This window comes from Vicugna pacos, chromosome 6, assembly GCF_048564905.1.
Source record: "Vicugna pacos chromosome 6, VicPac4, whole genome shotgun sequence".
Classification (NCBI taxonomy): domain Eukaryota; kingdom Metazoa; phylum Chordata; class Mammalia; order Artiodactyla; family Camelidae; genus Vicugna; species Vicugna pacos.
This window is the reverse complement of record NC_132992.1, coordinates 54,568,465-54,594,281: the sequence shown is the minus strand read 5'-3', so window position 1 is coordinate 54,594,281 and position 25,817 is coordinate 54,568,465. Positions and strand designations below refer to the sequence as shown.

The following is a 25,817-nucleotide window of genomic DNA, read 5'->3' as shown; positions in this document are numbered from 1 at the left end:
GGAGTTATTACAGAAAATACCTGGACACCTAAGGAACTATGACTGCTCTCCCATTATCAAGACCGATAATGCCAGATTTTCGTAAGGGTCATACAACTAAAATGGAACCACATATTTAGGTTATATGTAGTTCTTATGTAAGAGAATTAATTTCATCCTAACAAATTAAAGACATAACCATATCCACTAGCTAATGACAGGCATCAACTTATCTAGAGATATTTAAACACCCTTTAAAAAATTAGTAAAATTGGTGTATGAACAATAGATTTAAGGCACTATTAGTATTATTTACAAAAAAGAAAAGAAAAATACTCCTTTGGGAGAGGTTCTTTCTGAAGAATGGTTTTAAGTGCCCCATGTAAATGAGGATTTTTAAACAGAACTTTAAGTATGATTACCAAGAGTAGGCAGAGAGTCCACAGAAGTGTTTCTCAGGGGAGGGTACAGATCAGTGGTAGAGTGCGTGCTTGGCATGAACGAGGTCCTGGGTTTAGTCCCAAGTAACTCCATTAAAAATAAATAAATAAATAAGCCTAATTACCCCCTCAATAAATAAACAAAAAGAAACTGCTACTTTAAAAAATAGAAAGAAGCAAAAAAAATTAAAAACAAAAAACAAATAAGCAAAAATTTTTTAAAAAGTGTAAGTTAAACACTTAAAATGTTCTCCTAGTCAACAGCTAACTTCATTATCATACAATTAGATTGGCAATAGATGCTAGGTACTTACCTTCTCTGAAAGATTATCCCAGCCGTAATTAAATGGACTTTCTAATGTATCCTGAGATATGGTGATCACCACCAAATTATAGCATGCTCTTGAAGAGTAGAGAAGAATGACTACAGAGCCTACAACAACAGTCTGGCACAGAGACATACCCTAAAAGAAAGAAAAATCATCATCACGATGCTCTGCACATTTGTCATGACAAGCCATTCCTCCATATGCAATAGAGTCCCCTCTTGCAATGTGCTCCTAGAAAACACTGAGTGAGTGCCTGTTGAAATAAATTCTTGATTATCTTGTTTCACAATTCCTATTCTTAGAACCACTTGTGTTTAAACTATCTTGTTCACACAAATAAGTTCTTTGCCAACTAGCCCAATGGCAGCTGGAGGAAGATTTTGTTCTTCCAAGGTTACCTTACTCCCTTAAGTAGTATAGGAATAAACAAGTTTGCAAAAGATCTGAGTTTAAATTGATATTAATCAGAGAGTTAGTTTATTCATAATGAGAAAAGAATAGGAAATAGATGCCATTAGTCCATTTGGTATACTTAATTTCCATCAAGATGCAAAATTAGAATAGAAATGCAACTCCTATGCTGCTATTTGCTTTGTTCTGTTACAGTCTATTAGAGACTTGATGCTGTTATGTTGATGACAAAATGACGGAGGCACCTAAAGGCACTTTCAAATCCAAAATATTTTAATCCCAAGGCTTTCTTTCACCATTTCCCCACATTTAGAAAGAAAGCTTTTGTAACTTAGTGGTTGTTCACTGGAGTATGCATATTAGAGAAGGGTGTGGTATCAACTTTTGCAGGGATTCTTAACCTGGGATATTTCAATACAGTTAGTTTCCTTTGTAATCCTATTTATCGTAAAGACATTTTTCTGAAAAGTGACACAATTGCCAAAGAGATCTATTGTGAAAAACACCTAATATGGTGTTTCAAAAGTCTGTGTTCTGGTTGTCACATTGATCAAAGGGCAATGATGGCACTTAGGGCACAAAGACCAGGGTGCAGGATGACCTACAGCTCACAGGAAAGTTCTCCACATGGGAAAATTCTTCTCTGTGTCCTCTTGGACATTCATGAAGATGAAAAACCTGTTTATAATAATTTGAGCCAGAACCTAACTCTGTTTTACATATAAACAAATTTTGTGCTTATATAAATAGATGTCACCATATCCAGAAACACATATAACATGTAAACTGAGGGAAATTTGTCCTTTGTTTTTTTTTTTTCCAGAACTTTTGTCAAGAATGGTCAAATATTTCAGAAATGCATGAAACTGACAATATTGCTTGTAGTACGTAAGGGACCAAAGTGACACACCTATTACAGCCTGCTTTTATAGCTGTCTCATTCACAATTTCTATGTATAGATACAAGAATCTGACTACTACATCGTGCCCCCAAATTTATACATTGAAATATTTATTAATTACTTTCCTTTCATTTCCTCTTTATATTACAATTAGGGCAACTGTATTGAAATTTTGAAGTTCTGTGTTTAGGTAAATTAAACAATCTATGAATTTCAGGATAGGAATACGTTATTAAAGTGTTCGTGATGAGAAAAGTTCATTGGATTTGGTAGGATTGAGAACCATTATTATAACTAACTTCCTTATAAGAACAACACATTTTAGAGGTATATGAGAAGAAAGTAAACTAAAAGATGAAACAGACCTTGAAAGATACTGGGATAGTAACAGAGTACTTTTTCTGAGCCAACCCACTACCACAGCAAAAAGTATGTGTGAAAATAAATAAAACCCTAGCAAGATAAATTTTTTAAATCAAGGCTAACATTTTCTATAGTGCACATTTTAATTTTTGTGAATTCCCCCAAAATGTTAATAGCTAATCTAAAAGCAATCCAGTTTCCATTTTAAAAGTGCTATATTATTAAAGAAAAGTTAGGTAACAAAAAAAGTTAGAATTTATATGTTGTAAGCATTACCATCCTTTAAAATAACCATAAGTTTATAGTCACCGCTTTGAGAAATAAAATGACCTCCAAAAAGACTTAATATGGAGATATTGTGCTTACACTTGTAAATACTATAAAAACTACAAAAAATGTGCAAAGAGAGCAAAGAATAATATCAAAGCAATTAATAAAGCATCATTGTAGCCAAATGACATACATATAACAAAGAAAGAAGCCCACCAATTTAGAAAACAAAATAAGATTCTTCCCACAAAATAGAGGATTATAAAACAAAAGAGAAGGATTCAGTCACATGAAAAGTTAAAGAAAATCCTCCTAAATTGAATAATCATAACAAACAATTCCATTCAGGAGCAACCCTCAAGGAATGATTCCCCCTTCCTCCACCTCTCACATGCACACACCAGTTTTTTAGAAATACCACACTTGCCAAGTAAAGAAGAATTGCACTTCACTCCAGTATGTATGGCACTAACGAGTGCTCAAAGTTTACAGGTATTTTTAGAATGCAGTTATGTAGAAACCTCTACTTACCATTCACTGAGTTTTGACAAATGTGTATACAAACAGAGAACATTATCATCACTCCTAAAAGCTCCTTCACAGCCCTTCCCCATCAGCCAACTCCCCCAGACACAAATACTCTCCTGTTTTGGTTTCTACCACAACTTGGTTTTGCCTACTCTAGAACTCCATATAAACAGAATCATAGAATATGAATGCTTTTAAGGTATCATTCACTCAGCATAATGTTTTGAGATTTATCCACGGTGGTAGATGTATCAGTTGTGAGGTCTTTATACAGCTGAGGTGGATAATTAGGGTGACCAACTCCTCTTCTTTGCTCAAAAATTTCCTAGTTAAAAAAACTGTTTCCTAGTTTTAGCATCCCAGAAAACTCAGTCCCAGGCAAACCAGGACAGTGAACCACACTAGTTCCACTGTATAATTATATGAGTTTGTTTATATGAGAATTTGTTTATGCATTTTTTTTCTGCTTACAGTTTCTGTGAACATTCTTATACAAATCTTTTTGTGGACACATGCTTTCACTTCTTTTGGGAAAATACCCAAGAGTGGAATTGCTGGGTCATATGGTAGGTATAAATTCAGCTGTATAAGAAACTGCCAGATCTTTTTCCAAAATGGATGTACAATTTTATACTTTCAACAAAGTATGAGAGTTCCAGTGGTCCCACATCCTAGACAACCTTTGGGGTTGTCAATCTTTTTAATTATAGCCATGCTGATGGATGTTTTGGTTTTAATTTGCATTTTTCCAGATGACTAATGACATTGTGCTTATTAGCCATTTGTATATCTTCTTTGTGAAAAATCTGTTCATATCTTTGACTGTTTTCAAATTGGGTTGTCTTTTTTTTTTTAATTATTGAGTTGTAGGCAATCTCTATACGTACTGGCAATGAGTCCTTTGTCAGATACATATGTATTGCAGGTATTTTCTTGAGGTCTGTGGCTTGCCTTTGCATTTTCTTAGTCTTGTATTTTGATGAGAAATTTTAAATGTTAATTAAGTCTAATTTATGAACTCATTCTTTTGTGGTTATTCTCAATGACCTGCCTAAGAAATCTTTCCTTATACCCAAGTTGTAAAGATAGTCTTCTGTGTTTATTTTTAAAAACTTTAGACTTCTTTTCAATATTATTTAGGTCTGTGATCCATTCTGAAATTTGTGTGTGTGTGTGTATGGTATGCAGAGGAGCTAGAGTTCATTTTGTTTCATGTGGATATGCAGTTGTTCCAGCACCACTAGCTAAAAAGATTTCCTTTCCTTCTGCATTGCTTTAGCATCTTTGTCAAAAATCAAAAGACCGTATAAGTATGGACTGTTTCCAGCCTGTCTATTCTGTTTCACTGCTCTGTTTGCCTATGTTATGCCAGTAGCACATTGTCTTAATTACTGTAGCTTTATATGAAGTTTTAAAGTCATGTAGTCTAAGTCCTCTTCTTTTTCAGAGTTACCTTCTGTACTGTTCAATACAATAGCCATTAGCCATATGTGAGTATTTACCTATTTACATTTAATCTAAATTAAATTAAAAGATCAGTTCCTTTCGAGCACTAGGCCCTCAGTAGTCACATATGGCTAGCTAACACACTGAGTAGTGCAGATACAGAATATTTTCATCATCACAGAAAGCTCTATTGGAAAGAGCTACTTTTAAAGTATTTTAGGTCCTTTGCATTTCTATATAAATTTTAGAATAAATGTGTCCATTTTTTAAAACCTCAAGGTAGAATTATGACTGGGACTGCACTGAATCTACAGCTCATTTTGGGGAGAATTGCTGTCTTAACAACACTGCATCTGCCAATCCATGAACAATGGTTTTCATTGATTTAGGTCATCTTTATTTTCTCTCAGGAGTATTTTGTAGTTTTCATTATAAAGGTATTGCTTGTTTTGAAAAATTTATTCCTAAGTATTTTTTAATGTTATTGATGCTATAGAACTGTGTTTTTTTTTGAATTTCATTTTCTAACTGATTGCTCCTTGTATGTATAAGAATACAACGCAATTTTGTATTTTGACCTTGTATCCTGAGAACTTGCTATATTCACTTGTTAGTTCTAGTAGTTATTCAGTAGATTCCTTAAGCTCTTCTACATAAACAATCATGTTATACACAATTAGAGACAGTTTTACTTCTTAATTTCCAATTTTATACCCTTCGTTTTTCTTGTTTTACTGGAAAATTGAATAGAAATGGTGAGAGTGGAAATCTTTGCCTTGTTCCCAACTTTAGGGGCAAAACATTCAATATTTTAAGTATGATACTGACTGCAGGTTTTTCAGACATCTTATCAGATTGAGGAATATTCCTTCTATCCCCTATTGGCTGAAAGTTTTCACTGTTATTTTTAAATCATGAAGGGTGCTGAATTTTGTCAAATGTTTTTTCTACAACTATTCAAATGATTATTTGTTTTTTTTCCTTTGTTCGCTCAGTGTAGTGAATTACATTAATTGATTGTCAAATGTTAAACCAATGTTGCATTCCTGGGATAAACTCTTTTCAGTCATGATGTATTATCCTTTTTATATGCTCCTTAGATTCTGTATCTCTAAGTATAAGGGATACTAATTTGTAGTTTTTGTCTGTCTCATATTATCTTTGTCAAGTTTTAGTACCAGAGTAATGTTATTCTCATAAAACATGTTAGGAAGTGTTCCTTTCTCCTCTATTTTCAAGAGTTTGTTTAATATTGGAGTTATTTCTTTTTAAAATATTTGATAGAATTAATCAGCAAAAGCAATTAGAGCTGGAGTTTTGAGGGAAATTTCTGACAACAAATTCGATTTCTTTAACAAATATATGACTATTTGTATTTTGTCTTTAATCAATTATGTTATAGTATACTTTAAAAAAAAAGTCTCCATTTCATTTAAGTTGTCAAATTTACGCACAAAGAGTTCACAATATTCTCTCATTTTTCTTTTACTGTCTAATAAGATCTATGGTGATAGTCTCTCTTTCACTTATGGTATTGGCAATTTGTATTTTCACTCTGCTTTTTTTTTTGTCCATCAAATTTGTTGATCTATTTAAAGAACTAACTTTTGGCTTTAATTTCTCTATTGTTTATTTTTTGTTTCATTGATTTCTATCCTGATCTTTATTATTTCAGGTTTTCTACTTACTTTGGGCTTACTACTTGTTTTCTGCTTACCCCTCTTGTGTTTTGTTGTTGGTATTTATTTGTTGTTCATCTGTCCATCATTTCCTGCATTCTTTTGGGTTACCTGAATTTTTTTGGAACTCCATTTTAATTTATCTATTGGACTTTTAACTATACTTTTCTATTTTTTGTTTTGTTTTGTTTTTACTTTTTGCTTTAAGTGATTGCTCTAGGGCAACAATTCTTAAAGTGTGGTCCAGAGACCTTAAAGATCAAAATCAAAATGATTTTTTAAAAAAAGTACTAAGATGTTATTTGCCTGTTATATTCTCATTCTCTTTTGAATACGCAGCAGAGTTTCCCTGATATAGCAGAGGCTATATGATATGTGATGATGTCAACGCTCTGTGTATGTCTGCATTCTTATGTGTTCCAGATTCCTGATATAATAGAATTAGGGTATATATATGTCCATTTTCAGAGATTAATTCAGCTTGTTCTCTGTACTTTTACTGGATTCTTACTAGTTTTCTTTGTTTGCACATGCTATATGTGATAAAACCTCATTATTACCAAACAAGTAGTTATTTTGAAATCCTAAAATTTTCCTTGTACTTATATGGCAGCACAACAAAAACAGGTACAATTTACAGATTTGTTTTACAATATTTAAGGCTTTACTTCAGAAATTAAAAAATTAACTTTAATATTAAACTCATTTTAGATATTAATCATATTTTATTCTAAGATGAAACAATTATAATTTTTTCCATGTTTAAGAATGGGTTATTGGCTTAGGAATAGGGACTTACTGTTTTATTGGCACAAAGTTTCAGTATGGGATGATGAAGATGTTCTGGAGATGGATAGTAGTGATGGTTGCACAACAATGTGAATGTACTTAATGCCACTGAACTGTACATTTTAAAATGGTTAAAATGGTAAATTTTATGTTATGTACATTTTATTACAATAAAAAATATTTTTCTCAACATACAGCTTCTGTTTACCTCAAAGATGCTGAGAAAGATGAGTGTTAGAATTCTCTGACTTGAAGAAAGAAATCTACATCAAAGTAACCAGATAAAACTGATTTCTTCTTTTATCAAATGAAATGTAATGAAAACTACCTTTCAATAGGTTTTATAAATGTTAATCATTTACCTTATTGTGTCTTCTGTGACAGAACATTATGTCCAAGTGAAGCTGCAGCACCATTTTGAGACCAATCATTCAGAGTTTAAAGCAAAAGGATTAAAAATTTAAATACAGGTGTGGTGAGCATTTTAAACACCACAAATTATTTGTATAACTTTCCAAACTAGAAATTAAAAAGCCACTCAAGCATTTTACAGGCTGAGTTGTTATACTGCATTGGCTGGCAAAGCATACACATTAACTTAGAGACTAATAAAGCCTTGTACTGTTGATATCACTGAATGCCTGCTGGATGAAAAGTCCAAAAAGAAATTATGGCATTGCTATTTTCCAATACAGAAATTCACTGACTCAAAGATTTAACTGAAAGCATAAAGAGTGATTTAATGTCTTGTCAATAGAGTTGTATTTCTGCCTTACAAATAAATGAATCTGATATAGCAGGACTAATTTTGTTTGTATTCATCTGGTGTCAGCACCAACTAATCATCCAAGAAAATAATCTTTTATGTCAATGTCTGAGAAGAAACACAAATAGTACTGAAATATTCAAAGTGTTGAAAATTCTTCTGATTGTTTATCCTGGGCCAACTGCATTGATAATCTCACTCATGGTACAAAAGCAATAGTGGGTAAAACTTTGCACCACAGTACAAATCAATACAGTGGCACCAAACTGTCCTATTCTATTCAGTACTATGCACTCCCTGTTAAAAAAGACAACTTCACTTAAGAATGTCCTTGATGAAGCAGTGAAAATATTTACTGAATATTGACTCTAGAGTACATATCTATTTAATATTCTGTGTGATAAGACGTGCACTTAAAGCAATTCTGCGGCATCCTGAAGCAAAGTGGTTGTCTTGAGGAGAAGCACTTATGTGACTGACTTGTGAGCTGAACTAGCCACTTTTTTCATGAAACTGATTTTTTACCTAGCAGAAAACTACGGCAGACAAACAATGGTTATTCAGACTTGGTTAATGTGCATACATTTTTTCTCAAAAATAAATGAAATGAGCCTGTCATGTCAAAGAAAACATCTGACAATATTTATTGCCAACAATGAAATATGAACTTTCAAGTGAAACTTGGAATTTTTGAAAACCTGAGAGCACTTATATCCACTGTGAGATTGGCAGTTTCCCAAAACTTAAATACTATTCTGATGAGACTGGTAGTAATAATAACAAATGTTATTATGGATACAGTCTAAAGAAATGCATCAACATTTTAAAGATCTGTGACTACTCTTTTCCAATGATCAATGCATAATCTTACAAACTCAAAGTGCAAGATAGACCAATGGAGAGTACAAAAAGTTCACTACTGTGGTTTTAGATTCCACATGGCAACTAACCCTTAAGAAACCTCCACTTCAGAGTTTTGGTGTAGTATTAAAGAAGAATATCCACAATTATCTGAAAAGGCTATTAAAATTCTCCTCCATTTTCCAACTATATATATCTGTGAGGATGGATTTTCTTCATATACTTCAACCTAAACAACATATCACAACAGATTGAATGCAGAAGCAGACATGAAAATCCAGCTGTCTTCTACTTAGTCAGACATTAAAGAGATTTGCAAAATGTATAACAATGTCGATCTTCTCACTAATTTATTTTTGTTTTGGAAAATATAATATTTATCATAAAAACATGTTATGTAAATATAATTGATTTATTATTATTTTAAATGAATTAATAAATGAATATGTAAAAATTTCTCAATCTTTTTTCTAAAATGTATATACAGGTAGATACAATCTCATAAACAAAAGCTCTTTGGGGTCCTCAACAATTCTTAGGAGTGTAATGGGATCTTAAGACCAAAAAGTTTGAGAACCACTGCTCTAGAGATTATATGTATGTAACTTTTCACAATCTAAGTAACAGTTAATATTATACCACTTGATGTAAAATGTGAGAACTGCAACAACATAGGCCCTATTCTTTATGCTATAGTGCTATGGTTGTTATATACTACATAGAAAATTATATATTATATCTGCACATGTAAGCCTCACATTATAATTTTTGATTTGCATAGTCATATGTATTTGAAAGAAATTAAGAAATTATATTTACCCACATATTTATTATTTCTCATATTCTTCATTTCTTCCTGATGAGCTTAAATTCAAGTTGATTTTATTTCTCTTCAGTCTGTAGAATTTTCTCAGCATTTCTTGTAGTATAGGTCTGTTGGTAATGAACCCTCTTAGTTTTCTTTTATCTGAAGATATTTTTACTTCTTCATCATTCTTTAAGAATATTTTCCTGGATACAGATTTCAGAGTTGACATTTTTCTTTCAGGATTTCAAAGATACTGTTTCCATATCTCCTGATTCCCATTATTTCTGATGAGAAGTGAGCAAATGTTTGAATCAATGTACCCTATGTATGTGTCTTTTTTTTTTTTGCTCTCAAATTTTTTTCTTTTTGGTTTTAAGCACTTTGGCTACAGCGAACCTAGGTGATATTTTCTTCATATTTATCCTGATCGGGTTTGCTGAGCTTCGTGAAATTGTAAATTTATGTCTTTCATCAAAATTGGAAAATTTAGGTCATATTTCTTCAAATTTTTTCTTCAACCCAATTTTCTCCCTCTTTTCCTTTGTGAGTTCCAGTTATATATAATTTGGCCCTGAGATTCTGTTCATTTTATTATCATCTTTCTCTTGACTCTCCTCTGTTCTTCAGATTGAATAATTTCTATTGATTTATGTTCACTGATTCTTCTTTCATTTCCAATCTGCTGCTAAGCCCAACTAGTTACTATTTAATTTTAAATATTGTATTTTTTTAAATTCTAGAATTTCTGGTGGTCTTAAAAAATAGTTTCTGTTTCTCTTGAGATTTATTATTTATTTATTCATCCAAGTATATTTTCCTTTACATCTTCAAGTATACTATAAAATTTTTGTCTGATAAATCCAACTTCTGGATCATCTGTGGGGAATTGCCTCCTATGATTGCTTTTTGAGTCTTGCTTTTTGCTCTTGAGTATGAGTGGTATTTTCCTGTTTCTTCATATATCTAGTAACCTTGGATTGTGTTCTGGATATTCTGAGTGCCATGTTTTAGGGTCTGGATGTTTTTATAGTCCTTTGAAAAATACTGATTTTTCTTTTTTTCCCTTTTAAAATATTTTTTTATTTTTAGCAGATAATTATTCTAGTTAGACGCAAATACCAAACTGCCTTCCATTCATAGATAGCAGCTGAAATCTTAGTTCAATTCCTTTATCCTTAACTGTGCTGCTGCTTGGAGTCTGTCCTGCACATGTGTAGCTCAGGTATCTGATAAAAAATGTGGCAGAGTTTATAATCAGAATTTGAAACTTCCTCTATCTGGCTGCCTTCTTCCTGAGATTTCCCTCTCACTTTCCATCTGGAGTAATTTCTTGAATTTTGTCCCACAGTTATTTAAGCAAGTAGAATAGCAGGTTTCTCTTCAAGTTTTGGCTGCACCATGGATGGGACTTTCCCTCAGGCTAGAAGCTGTAAAAAACAGGAAACTCACTCAGTGTCATTTCCTTCTTCTAAGTGGTTGCTCTTCAGTGCCTCCAGTGTTTTTCATATTTTGTCCAGAATTTATCATTGCTTTCTGTAGAAGGTTGGGTCCAATAGAAGTTACTCAGCCAATACCAGAAGTAGAACCCTGCACATACTTTTTGAATCCATCTCACAAATGCTATTTCCATTTTGAAATTAGAATGCCAAACTAAGCATCAAAAATAAGAAAACAAAGTAGTCTCAATTAGTAAATTAAAAAATATATTTTGATAATTATAAGGCCTAAACAGCTTCAAAAATAGTTTCATGACGCTAAGACACAAGAAATTAGATTTCAGCTCCTAGGATCCTATCATTATGGAGTAGATGGCTTTTCTTGGGAGGACCTTCTGACCATGGGGAAAAAAAATTCTGAAAATACCTGCTGATCTAGTAAAAGAATCTAAAAGTGTAAGGAAACTACTTGAGCTTAGGAGTAGATACAAGATATAAACCCAGTGTTGTTAGCAGGGATTTTTCAAATGGAACAAGTGTGTGGTGGGTTGGCGCAGCAACAGGATAGGAAATAAGACTTGGAGTATAAGAATTAGTGTAACAAAGAGGGTACATTAAAGAAGTGCCACAGCTTAAGATGGATGAAGTAAATCCCAGTAACTCAAGAGAGAAATTATAACAGAATATTGGGAAGGTGGCACTCATATCTATTACAGAAGATGATACAGCCTCTATTTTTCCACCATCATCCTTCCCAAATTCTGGTAAAATCATATTTCAGGGTGATGGAAGAGAGACTAATGGTATTTAAGGCTGTTTAATTATGGCCTAAGTTATCATACACCACTTCTTTATTCTTACAGGATAGGCTGATTTGCATGAAAGATCAGAAATATAGTTTAGTTAAATGTTACTGTGTCTCTGCAAGATACTGATGCTGCCTCCCATCCCAATACATTAATTCATATGGATCAAAGGTTGAGTGAACATGGGGCAGAAAGGTTCACATAGTAACTAACACTGTTAGACATTTAGGAGAGAGAAGGGGAGAAAATACATTATTTGCAAATGGCTGACAGTGGGGAGACCAGCGGGCCTTGAGTCAGACAATGATTCTTTTATATTCTTATCTAGATAAACAATTGTGTATGTCCTTGACCAGAGAAATAAGGCTAAAAGCTTAACTTTTATTCCCATCCTGCCTTTCAGTGGTCTTTCACACAGATAATCCCAATTTGCTACTATAGAGGCTAAACATCAACCATTGGTTTAAATCTTTTTCTGCTGATAAGTTATTTTGTCTATTAAAAATGATGTCTTCTATATTATTATAAATATTCTTATTTTTCTGAATGGAAAGGAATATTAGAATAAAAATAATTTTATTATATTCATTGTAATGCTGAAAGTCACATTATAGTTCTGATAAAAAGTAAATAAATTCAAATATACCACAGAAATCATACAAATAAAGGCAAAGCAAACATCAGTAAAAAGAAAAACTTAATGGGAGAAAAAGACCAATACTAACAAACAAGCATATCAATAGCTATAAACTATTTGCTTACAATATAAAGAGTTTGTAAAAAAGAAACTATGTAATATTTTTCCCAAAGTTAATGAGACACATTTGAAATGTCAGCAATAGGCAAAAAGTTAAAGGATAATATTAAGTTTATCATGCCCATGCAAATAATATAAAACTGAGATTATAATAAAAGATACGGTAGATTTCAGAACAAAAAATACTACCTACAATTAAAAAGGCCATTATATAACTTCAACAATACTTGTTCCAAATTTTCTGAGAAAAGTGAGTTAAATATTAGATGAAATATAATCTATCAGAGATTTCAACCCTTATCAAAATCTGGGTGGAATGAGACATAAATAAGGTAGAGTCAAATAAAATTAAAATATTTAAAAGACAAATATTATACTTCAGTGATTCTTATTCTTTTTCACTGTTCCTTTTGAGAATTTGATTACATATATAGAACCTGTCTACAAATAAATTTTGCCTACAATTTCAGGTATTCAAGAACTTTCTGAAGCTACATTCCCATCCCTTAGTATACATTAGGATCATAATAGCTAACATTTATAAGCCCTTCCCAAGCGCTAGGTATTCTACTAACCACTTTATATGCATTTTATTTAATTCTTAAAACAACCTTATAAGAAGTACTACTCTTATCTTCAAATAATCTATGAGATCAGCACTATCATTTCCATTTTACAGATCAGGAGGGTGACACTTTTGCTGTTACTTGTCCAATGTTATGCAGCCAATAAGTAGAGAAATGGGATTTATCTACATCCTTATCTCTCTGATTCCAAGTTTCCAGCTCTTAATCACTATGATTCACTGCCTCTTGCTAAGGTCTTTTTAAATTAATTTTAAAAATCAATATACCTGAAAAAGAGATCTAAACATATCCCAAAGTATATCCAATCCCAGTTTTTAATTTATATAACCCTCATTGCAAAATAGAATTTGAAGTAATTACAGAGATACACACAAAATGAAAAATAAACATAGGATTTACCATATGATCCACTCATGGGCATATATCCAGAGAAAACTATAATTCGAAAAGACGCAAGCATCCCAATGTTCATAGCAGCCCTATTTACTACAGCTAAGTCATGGAAGCAACTTAAATGTTCATTGACAGATGCTTGGATAAAGAAGATATGGTATATTTATAGAATGGACTACTACTCAGCCATAAAAAGGAATGAAATAATGCCATTTTCAGCAAAATGGATAAACCTAGAGATTATCATACCAAGTGAAGTCAGATGGAGAAAGACAAATATCATATGATATCACTTACATGTGAAATCTTAAAAAAAATGATAGAACTAAACTTATTTACAAAACAGAAAGAGACTCAGACATAGAAAACAAACTTATGGTTACCAAAGGGGAAAGGGTAGGGGGAGGGATAAATCAGGATTTGGTGATTAGCAGATATAAATTATATATATAAACTAGATAAACATCAAGGACCTAATGTTTGAACTACATTCAGTATCTTGTAATAATCTATAATGAAAAAGAATATATACATGTATAACTGAATCATTATGCCATATACCAGAAACTAACACAAAATTGTAAATCAAATATACTAAAGTTAAAAAAAAAAAGTAAGGTCATCTACGATTGATATAAAGGTGAGCCACATATTTGCCTCTGAATGATACAGTAGCCAGGGAAAAGAAGTATTTAATCAGTAATGTTTTACCTGGTACTGAATTGGAGAAAAAGATATTTTCTGGGGAACATTGAGTGTGTGGACAATAGCCTCAACATTATACATAGTGATTTTAAGATAAATGTTTCTTACAAGAAATTTCTTACATATTTCTTGATGAAGGCCAAAGCATAATGTCACACTGTCAGGAAAGACAATTCTATCCAGGGTACAATGCAGTTTCAGCACACAACTCTACAATGTCTGGATGGGGCAGAAGATAAAATATAGAAAAAGCAAGGGAATGGACAGACTGTACATCCTTCAGGTAACCTTTCTGGCAATTACGCCTTTGAATCTAACAGCTGGTAGTTTATTTTCTCTAACAAGATCCTAGACTATAGAAATTCTACATCGTTTAGTAGGCCTGACTCATATGCATGGACAGTTGAGCAGAGGGAAAAACTGGTAAATTCTTACGGAAGTTAGAGGGCCTGAAGAGGACAGATACCTGAATTTTAGACTTTTTACCAAAGTGAGCTGAAGGAAGACCTATGTGTAGAGATACCATCTAATTCACACTGATGTGCAAATATGTAGTATTTGAGACATGGTGAAATCCAAACAGAAAATTTTCTTTGTTTTTGTCAAATAAGAATGTTGCTACAATATAATGAGATTACGGAAAGCTGCCAAGGCAGTACTTGAGAAAACATATTCCCCTAAATATCTTTATTCATTAACAAAATAATAAATTCAGTGTCTACATAAGAACACAGATATGGAACAAAGTAACAACCTTACATATATAAGAAAATTAAAAAATGAAAGAGTAGAAATAAACTATTCAAACTAATAGTAACTAACATTAAACACAAGTTAGAGTTGCTGCTTTGAAAAAGAACCAACTTACAACAGTGTTCCAGTTGTTAAAAGAATAAAATAAAATTTAAGAACATTGAGATAGAGAGTTATTTCTAAATTTTACTTTGGAGATGGAGGAGAAGGGACCAAATTAAGTTCATAAAAAGAGGAAACATTAGAGTGATGCCTTTAAAGTTTGGTAAGATGAGGACAAACAGGAATAGAGCACTGGGAGGGGGAAAAGGCATTCCTGGAAGATGAAAAAGCCTAAGGATATAGACACGGAAGATACTCTGTGCCATTGAGAAATAAGGCAGTTAAGGTTAGTTGAGACAAATTATGGAGGTTCTCATTATCACCAAATATGTAGAAGAAGGAAGGAAGAATAAAAAGAGAAAAACAGAAGACTGAGCTTTCAGGAAAACAAAGCAGTTTGAAAGTGGAGGAGGCAGATGCTTTACAGATATTTGTTGACTGAATAAAAGAAATGGTCATTACTGAATATTGTCATAGAAGTCAAAACACAAGAATAAGCCTAGTGATTTTACAAGGAGAATGTGAAAGCAAGATGATGTACTCTCTGTATAAAGATATTTATAACCTAATTAGGAAGACCAAGAACTACATAACAGTACAATATAATACAAATAATCTAATACCTCATATTATATTTACCTTTAATAGGTACGTATTTGAACACGTCTTTCTGTAGTGTTCCCAGAGAATTCTGAATCCATGCACCTTTTACATTTAAGTGAATACCTTCCATATGATAGTTAGGGGAAGGTGTTTGAAATTTCTGGAGGAGTTATCAGATGAACTTCCCTTCTCAGATTGGTGACTTTACCATAGTCAGAGTAGTTGCTATTTCAAAGCAAGTAGAACCAAACTTAGAAAGTTGCTAGGTATGCCAAAAAGAAGCCCTTTAAATTCAACCACATGTGTTATCACTTCAAGCAAGAGGTATGGATTCTATGGTGATGTCATTACACTATGAGAAGATGTTGTTGCTACACCAAGAGATTATGTACCACAACAACAGTGATTGTATTATTCTTTTTTTTTTTTGCAGGGGGGAGGTAATTAAGTTTATTTATTTATTTGATTTTTCAGTAGAAGTACTAGGGATTGAATCCAAGGACCTCAGGCATGCTAGGCATGCACTCTACCACTTGAGCTATACCTTCCCCCTGTATTATTCTTAACACTTAAACTGAAGCCAGAATTAGCTAACATATTTAAAGTTTAGGATGTAACCTTTAGAATGGAAGTTGAATAAAATAATTTTCCAGGTAAGATAATGGGTTTGAAAGTAAGTCTGTCTGCCTCTCTCTTTCTCTTCTCTATTATTATTTCTATATTTGTATTTCTACTGATATATGTTTAGAAAATAAAATTAAAGTTGCCTCCTAAATTTAATGGACAAGTTGATTACCATGCATTTAATTATAGTACCTTCCTTTACTAGGACTATATAGAGGATAATAATATAGAAGTCTAAAAATATTTCAGAGAACTTTTCTGTTTAAGACATAATCTTGCTTATTTTCAATGAAATAGGCAACGATGCCAAATTAAAGCAAGCTTGTATGTTTGTATAATTCCATGCACCAATATCCGTACATCTATCCCCCACACCCAATGCCATACATACACCATGATACGGATCCACTGTTCAACCATTGTCAATCAACAACTGCAGAAATGTCCATAGTTTTTTGTTAACAGGTAAACACTGGCTTCTGTTTACTGATCCAAAGCATAAGGAGAGGGAGAAGCAAGGCATTTATAAATTCAGTTACATGACAAGCTTTTTCAAATATCATAGGTAAAGTTAACATTTTAGAAACCTTTATACAAATAAACACTACTTTACCAATATGACATCTTGACATTGTTAATCCAAATGTATGCAGATATAATCTGGTAAATTTGTTTAATGGCAATACCAGCACTCTTACTGATGAAATCTTGAGTTGTTGGTATGGCTTTGTATACTAGACTATTTGTGATATATTCATATAAATTCTGATTTACTTCATTTAATTAGCCTCCAATGCAGAGGATATAAATTATAGAAAATACAATATGCTCAGTATAAGCTTCTTTTAAAAAAACATTGTTTAGTAAGGGCTAAGTTTTTAATACATTTTGATTTCTTGTGAGCATCCTTTCATGCTCAAAAACGTACCTGCCATTCAGAATATTTTTTAAAGAAATATAAAATTTCCATTAAAATATAGTTCATAGGATGAGGATTTGAAGTTAGATCTTTAAGTGTAAATTTAAGAAATATACTTACCTTTGATTCGAGGTAGACATTTGCTGATGACATTTTTGTGATTTTGCATATGTAACTAACTAAAGAGATGGCACAAAGAATAAACAGGCTGTCATTAATTAACGCTCGAACAAACACAGTCCATTTCAACTGATTTTCTGGGACATCTCCGTGGACTAGCATTGCACAAGTCAAGTTCACCACTAAAAAGAGAAGGCTTGCCATTATAAAGCCCAAATGCAATAGAATTCTGAAAGAAAAAAATGAATTTATTAGGTTATTAGTTTATAAAACTAATGAGAAATTAAATTTAATGCTGAATTAGTGTGTTACTTTAAGTACAATAATTCCTTCAATTTAAACTGTTTGCAGTTTCATTAAATATAAATTTAATAATTACTCACAGTTACTTGGGATATTTTTGCTGTTATAAAATTAGTATCTAAACCATTTAAAAATGGCATCAGATTTTAAAGCATTAATTTAAAAATAATCTCATGTGGACTTGAATTCAGTCGCCTCTACTAGGAGGAATAATATAGGACTATTTTAACATTAATTCAGGCAATCCTGAATTTTTCATTTTTATGATTGCTAAGCACATTTTCATTGACCCTTCCATTCCGAGAGTTATCAGGCTTTTATAATTTGCCTGGAAAAATAATATACTTTATATAAATTTTAATTGATCCCTAATATTAACTTTAAGAGTTAAGGGAAATGTGTTTAAAACAATGTTCAATTTTATGAACATCTGATTATCTATAGCAAACATTTCTTTCAAACATGACTAAGAAGAAAGATAGGGACTACCTATGCAGAGTTTCATACACTCATCATACCCTATCTTCTTAGAAAGTTGCATATTTACTATGCATACAGAACAACTCCCATAGTGAAATACTCGACAACTTTCCCCTAAAAAAAATTAGACCACCTTATAAAAACCCATCAGGTAAGGTATAGCTATCTGTATCAAGCAGCTGGAATAGCTATCTATACAAAAGTAATCCCAGTTCAAATACATTTATACTCCAAATTAATATGATCTAGAAATTTATTCTAATATATTCTGTTTTGGGTCACTTTCAATAGTGGGAATCATAAAAAGTTGTCTGTCTTTGGAAATAATTTACACAAGGAAAATTGAAGGTAATGTGTAACCTGTAACAAGCTATCTTTGTTAAGTATACACACAAACTACAAAGATTTTAGTTTGAGAAGCTTAAATATTAACATTCTCTCAGATTAAATAATAAAACAGTTATATTTTGAAACCCCAGTCTGACCTTGAAATTACCCACACATCCAGGGGATTATGGTAGTTTAGGAAACAAAGCATGGAGAAGACAGATGAGTTGAATAGTTGGCAAGTTTGTGGGAGAATTGGTCTGAAACCCAAGGTTCCTGACTCCCCAGCTTAGCACTTTCATTTTTGAGGTGAATCAGTACCGAAGCATTACTTATTTCATGGAACTATGCTATCTATTCTCACCCCAAACAGCATAATCTACATTCAGTATTTGTGGATCCTATGAAACTACATCTGACATTTGCAACGGGACAAACAAAGGTGTTAGCCAGCAATATGGCTGAAGGGGGAGGACTGCTGGTTACTCAGTTCACTTCCTGTGAACTAATCTAACTACCTGATCGTCTATAAGGCGGCTAAGGCTCCCTCAACTACCGAGCCCTTCTATTTTGAGAAGTCTGCTGTGAAAAATTTTAGATCTCATTACTCATGAAACTTACTTGTGTTTGTCAAGTTCAGTTGCACATCTGACTTTACATATAACCTATAAAGAGAATAGAAAATTTTGAAAACATGTGTAATACAGTATTCTTAAATTTGTTTTGACTTTGTGTTTCAAAGTGATACAGCAACAAATAATAACAGATGGCAAGTAAAATTCAAAGTTAAGAGTTGGACTACCTTGAAGCAAAAAGAGGCAGGTTTCCCAAGGCTTAAAACCATAAACTAATAACCTTCTTTGCTATAATCTTAAACTTAAATTTCCATCTTTAAAATTTTAAACAGAAGTAATCCAGTTTAAACATTCATAGAACTTTATTTTTAAGCTTTTTTAAAAAAAATGGAGGTACTGGGGATTAAACCCAGGACCTGGTGCATGTTAAGTATATGCTCTACCACTGAGCTATTACCCTCCCCTGAACTTTTATTTGAGCCAGATATTGTGCTGGATGGCTTGCCACCTAGTCTAAATTCCATTAATCATGTTTTGTCTGAAATGGAACAACTTACTTAAATATGGATATGGCTGAGTGTTCGCCAAATATTATTTCCCCCTAAGATGAAATGAAGTAGCAAAAGGAAACAAGGACCAAAAAATAAACACAAAGATAGTGAACATATATCATATTTAGTAAACTTACTTCCTTCATAGAGCCTTGCAATAGGCAGGTCCTCAAATACTTGATGAATAAAGTCAAGCAGAAACGTAAGTAGAATTTGAAATAAACATGGTAACATCTGAGAACATAGTGTGGAAGGTCTCAATTCCTAACTGGTAAATTTGAACTTTATTATTCAGATAATGGGAAGATATTGAAGGTTTTTATATAGGCACTCCAAAATATGGAATTTCACTTATCTGGCATCTGTGTACAGGAAACTACAGAGAAACTGCAGACTAGAAGTAGAAAGACTAGTTATAAGACTATTGAAATAGAGCATGATCTTTCAGACTACTGAAATAGAGTATGGAATCTGGAAAGAAAGAGGCAAGTACAAAACATTATAACGAAAACCAGTGTAAGTACTCAATAACTTACTGATTTCATTCATTTACTGAGCACAGGCTATGAAAGATGCCATGGATTCATAAATACAGTAACTGTTTCTGCTCTCAAGAAGCTCAGTGCATGGAAGAAGGAGACAAGCCAACTATTTTCAAACATTGTCATATCAATACAGAAGATGCTATCTCAACATTTAGGAAGGGAGAAAGACTAATTCAGTCCAGGAGATGGTGAGAAGTAAGGGGAAAGGAGAAAGACTGTAAAGAGTCAGGGAGGACTTTTTGAAGGAAGTCACATTTGAGCCAAGTTATGAAGGGTAAATGAGTGTTAGACAGGTACATGCTCAGGCAAAGATGACAGCCTGGGCATCTACTCATATCTATTGTATTTTGGTTAACAGTACCACCATCTACCAGAAGCCAGTTGTGATAGAGGGTTCTAAAGTATTATCCCATTAGTCACTAAATTGTACCACTTAAATCATTCTCAGATGCATCAGATTTTTCTGTCTCTACTACTACAGTGAGTTATTACAACAGCCTTTTAATTGGTCTCTCTGCTTTCATTCTTTACTCCACCTATATCTTGAGAAGGTAACTGTTCATTTTACTACTTTTCCTTTATTCTCATCTCTCAACATGTTTTATCTTAATTTAAAAATTGTACTAACATATATATGTATATATATATATGATAAAACTTACTACTGTTTAACCCTTTTTAAGTATACATTTCAGTTGCATTGAGTGCACCCACATTGTTGGGCAACCATCAACATCATCCATCTCTTTAGAGCTTTTTCATCCTCCCAAATTGAAACTCTGTATCCATTCAACTCCTTATTCTTTTCCCCTCCAGCCCCTGGCAACCACCATTCTACTTTCTGTCTCTAAGAATTTGACTAGGTACCTCATATAAGGGAAACCATACAATATTTGTCCTTTTGTGAATGGATTATTTCACTTAGCATAAAGTCTTTAAGGTTCATATATGTACATCACTCATGTAGCATGTGTCAGAATTTCCTTCCTTTTAAAGGCTGAATAATATTCCATTGTATGGATATACCACATTTTGTCTATCCATTCATCCACTGATGGACACTTGATAGCTTCCACCTTTTGGATCCTGTGAATGATGCTGCTACAAATGTGTTTTATATATGAACATGTTCTATATATGATTGCAAAAGTCATTTGAGAGTAAGTTGTATACATTATGATGCCTCTTTATCCCTAAATACTTCAATGTATATTTCCCTGAAAAAAGTAAATTCTCTTATATAACCAGAATAATTACAAAAATCATAAAATTGATATTGATAAAATACCATTATCTAATCTGCAGACCTTTTTCAGACTTTGCCATTTAGTGTCCAAAATGCCATTTATGGGGGGAAAAGAATCCAGATTTATGTATTATACATAGAGTTTGTATATATTTAATCTCCTTTAATCTTTTTTTTCCCTTTGTCTTACATAATATTCAATTTGTAGAGTTCAGACCAGTGATTCTGAAGAATGCTTCTCAGTCTGGGATTATTGGATGTTGCCTCATGATTAGATTTGGAATATGCATTTTGGTAGAAATGGTGGTGCTGCATTCTTCTTAGTGCTTTATGTCAGGAGGATCATGATGTTGACTTGCCCATTACTGTGATATTAACTTTGATCATTGGTTAAGATGGTATCTACCAGGTTTCTCCACTCTTAAGTTACTGTTTTTCCCACTGTTAATAGTGTCATATGGAAAGACATTTAGAGACTAGTAACTATCTTTCATTCTTCACACTTTCATACACTAGTTTTAGCATCTACCAATAATTCTTTGTATGACTGAGCTATTATGCTGTATATCAGAAACTGACACAACATTGTAAACTGACTATACTTCATAAAAAAATTCTTGCCTGAATAAATTATTATTATGATGGAGCACCTTCTTTTTAAAAGTAAATCTGATCATATTACTCCAAGAAAAAGCCCACACTCTTGATGCATAAAGGTCTTTTATCATCTAGCAGCTCCACCTTCCCATCATTGTATCCTTTTATCCCATCTTCAATCTTATGGTTTGCTCATTCTCAATTACTGACAACTTTCAAATAAGGGGTTCAATTTCACATCTCCATGCCTTTGCACATGTTTTTACTTTACCTGAAATATGATTTCATGGCCATATAACAAATTCCAACTCATCCTTCAATCCTTTATGTTGTCACTCTAAGTGCCTTAGAAGAGGGAAACCACTCTGTACCCTGGTATTACAAATCACACTCTATGGCATTTATTTACATTTTTATTTCCCTCTGAGAGACTGTAACGTACTCATATTTATAGCCTCAGTGCCCAGCATAATGCCTGGTTCACAGTAGGTTTTCAGACAATGTTTGAATAAATGAGCACTCAATTTAGGTCAAAGCAAGTACTCTGGTATGATGTGGTCTGGGTGAGTATGGGACATATGACACAAGTTAAAACTGGAGGGGCCGGCAGTCATCCAATCACAGGATATTGTATAAAAATGCCAAAGGAAATAAAACAAAAGGAAAAATGCCAAAGGATTAGGCTTTTAACTCCCACAAACCTGTAATATGATTTTATGTTTGAGTGACTTCTTAGGTGACAGTGTAGACAAAGGATTAGAATGGTATAAAGAATTCCAGTTAAAAGACTGATATATTTGAGAGGGTCCACTCAACCTCATTCTCAAGTTTTAAATCTAAAGAACTAATAGAATGAGAGCCCCACTGACAAAATTTTTTAAAAAGTCAGGTCATGGAATTGATTATTAATTTTAAAATTTATTACATACAAGCAGAAATATTGAGATTTGGAATATAAAAAGTAAATAACAGTCACTACAGAGGTGACAGCTGAAACTCAAAGTAGAGATATTTAGGGGCATAAGTGTTGGTATATGTACATAAAACTATGGCAGGCTAACCTGTTAGCTTTCAAGTAGGGTAAAATCTCAGACTTCCACAGTTTCTGATGTAATAATCTGCTGATTAGAAATGAACTAGAGAGGGTGAAATGGTAAATGGAGGCACAGAAAATTTAAAATAATCTACAAACCACTCTTTGTTAAAATGAGAAATTTGGATGTAGCATGGATACAAACATTTTGATCTAGAGAGAATGGAGGAGAGGATTTGGCAGATGGATTCTATTTTTTTTTCTAGTAAAGTAGGAAGCAAGATCATATCCTGAGAATGGATGTTAGATTTAAGCACTTGGAATATGGAAAACATTTGTAATCAAGAATGAAAGGTTGGGAAGCAGAGAGGTCCAGTTCAAGCAGGCAGTTGACAGTGGACACAGTCAGCAGGTTTCCTGATTTTAAAATTGAAACAATCTAACAGAAAAAATGGATGCCACTATAAACAGTTCAAATAACTACATGGTATTTTTCAAGTAATAATTTAGAACTGTAATATGTAGAACTATCGTAGCGAAAGAAAAAGTAGGTGAGTGAACCATATCAGCACAACCAAATCAAGGGATGAGGAATACTAGATTGACTATAGTTTCTAAGTGCATGTGACATCAGAAGGAAGCTAATGGAGTGGGGAAGACAAAAGGGGTAAAGTGAGTAAAAGTTAGGATGAGGGTAGAAAACAGATAAAGGGATGAATTTAAGAAGTATAAGGGGAAAGAGAAGAAACTGGTTGGAAAGAATTGCTTCATTTTCATGAGTTGATCTAAGGTGTGGTCATGCTGTTGGGCAGCTCCAAAGAAATGGAGGGTTTTAGAGATCTGAGAAGTCACTGAATTGAGAGACACTGGATAGGTTACCAATATGGGCTTTGAAAAAGATCTATGTAACAAAAGACTAGGCTAGAAGAAAGAAAGTGATGATTCGTTCACAAAAGTGGAAGTTGTTATTATTATAGCCAATGATGATCTAATCAGATGGCATAGATTTCAGAAAGATGATGGTGGTGTAACATCAGTAAGTAGTACTGGGAAACATAAAATGGGCTGATTGTTCTTCCCACAAATTGAGATGGGGTGTTTATAAGGCATGAAGCATCATCTGGAAAAAGCTAGATTTCAATGAAGATACAGTATTCAAATGAAGAAGAGAAAGGGGACAGGGTGGGAAGTGTAATCCATAAGGTCATGGGATGGGATAAATAATGGGTGTGAGAGGGAATTTAGCTGAATAAGGAAAGAATTAAAGGTCAAGTGTCATCTCAGATTTGCAGACTGTTACAATGCAGCATATAAACACAACCAGGTACTTCAATCACAATTAGATTATAATAAGGTTAAAAACAATGACCTAATATTAGTAGACTCCAAGTATTGTATAGAATATAGTTAACAGGACATGATCCTATTAAAAAATATGAATATCAAGAAATGTCAAACAATCATATATTATTTGTTAAGATCTTAAGAGTGAAGGATAGTTCATGAAGCATAGTTAACATGTGCTCTATGTAGATTTCCTGAAGTTTAGAATGGTAAATAAGAGACATCTAAATGATTGGCTGATGTCAATTTATGTCAAAGGGGTCATATCTTTCTAGGTATTTCTTAATATTAGAAAAACTGAATAAGTGGGCCATTTTATTTTTTAACTAAAAACTTTAAAATTTAAGTGTAGTTAATATATAGTATTATATTAGTTTCAAGTGTACAATGCAGTGATGCAAAATTTCTTAATAAATTATAATCCATTTAAAGTTATTGTAAAATACTGGCTATATTCCCTGTGCTGTATAACATATCCTTGTAGTTTATGTATTGTATACATAGTTGTTTGTACCTCTTAAAACTCTACTCATATCTGCTTTCTTTTCCCCTTGGTAACCACTAATTTGTTCTCTATACCTGAAAGTCTGTTTCTGTTTTGTTATATTCATTCATTTATTTTTTTAGATTCTATAAACAAATGATAACATACAGAGTTTGTCTTTCTCTGTCTGACTTATTTCACTTAGCATAATACCCTCCAGGTCCACCCATGTTGCAAATGGCAAAATTACATTCTTTTCATGGCTGAGTAGTATTCCATTGCATATACATTCCACATCTTCTTTATCTCTGTTGATGGATACTTAGGTTGCTTCCATATTTTGGCTATTGTAAATAATACTGCTATGAACATTAGGGTACGTCTATCTTTTTGACCTAGTGTTTTCACTTCCTTCAGGCATATACCCAAGAGTGGAATTGCTAGATCATATGGTAGTTCTATTTATTTTCTGAGAAACCTCCATACAGTTTTACATAGTGGTTGCACCAATTTACACTTCCATCAACAGTGTACAAGGGTTCCCTTTTCTCCACATCCTCACCACTATTTGTCATTTGTGGTCTTTTTGATGATAGCCATTCTGACAGGTGTGAGGTGATATCTCAATGTGGTTATGATTTGCATTTATCTGATGATTAGCAATGCTGAGCATTTTTCATGTGCTGGCTGGCCATCTGTATATCTTCTTTGGAAAAATATCTATTCAGACCTTCCCATTTTTAAATCAGGTTTTTGGGGGTTTTTTTCATATTGAGCTGTGTAAGCTGTTTACATATTTTGGATAGTAACCCCTTATTGATCATATCTCAAAATATTTTTCTTCCATTTCATAGATTGTCTTTTGGTTTTGTTGATGATTTCCTTTGCTGTGCAAAAGCATTTAAGTTTAATTAGGTCCCATTTGTTTATTTTTGCTTTTGTTTCCTTTGCCTTAG

The 25,817-nt window shown here is 32.8% G+C and overlaps 1 protein-coding gene across 1 annotated transcript in view; it reads right to left on the bottom strand.

Annotated features, from left to right (window-relative positions):
• Window positions 1–25,817, bottom strand: part of GPR137C (G protein-coupled receptor 137C) — a 53,733-nt gene that overhangs the window by 4,964 nt on the left and 22,952 nt on the right. Inside the window, exons 2-4 of the mRNA XM_072963968.1 lie at window positions 19,108–19,151; window positions 17,377–17,605; window positions 734–883 (exon numbers count right to left, since the gene is read on the bottom strand). Coding sequence (XP_072820069.1) covers window positions 734–883; window positions 17,377–17,605; window positions 19,108–19,151 — 423 coding nt within the window. The remainder of the gene's footprint in view (window positions 1–733; window positions 884–17,376; window positions 17,606–19,107; window positions 19,152–25,817) is intronic.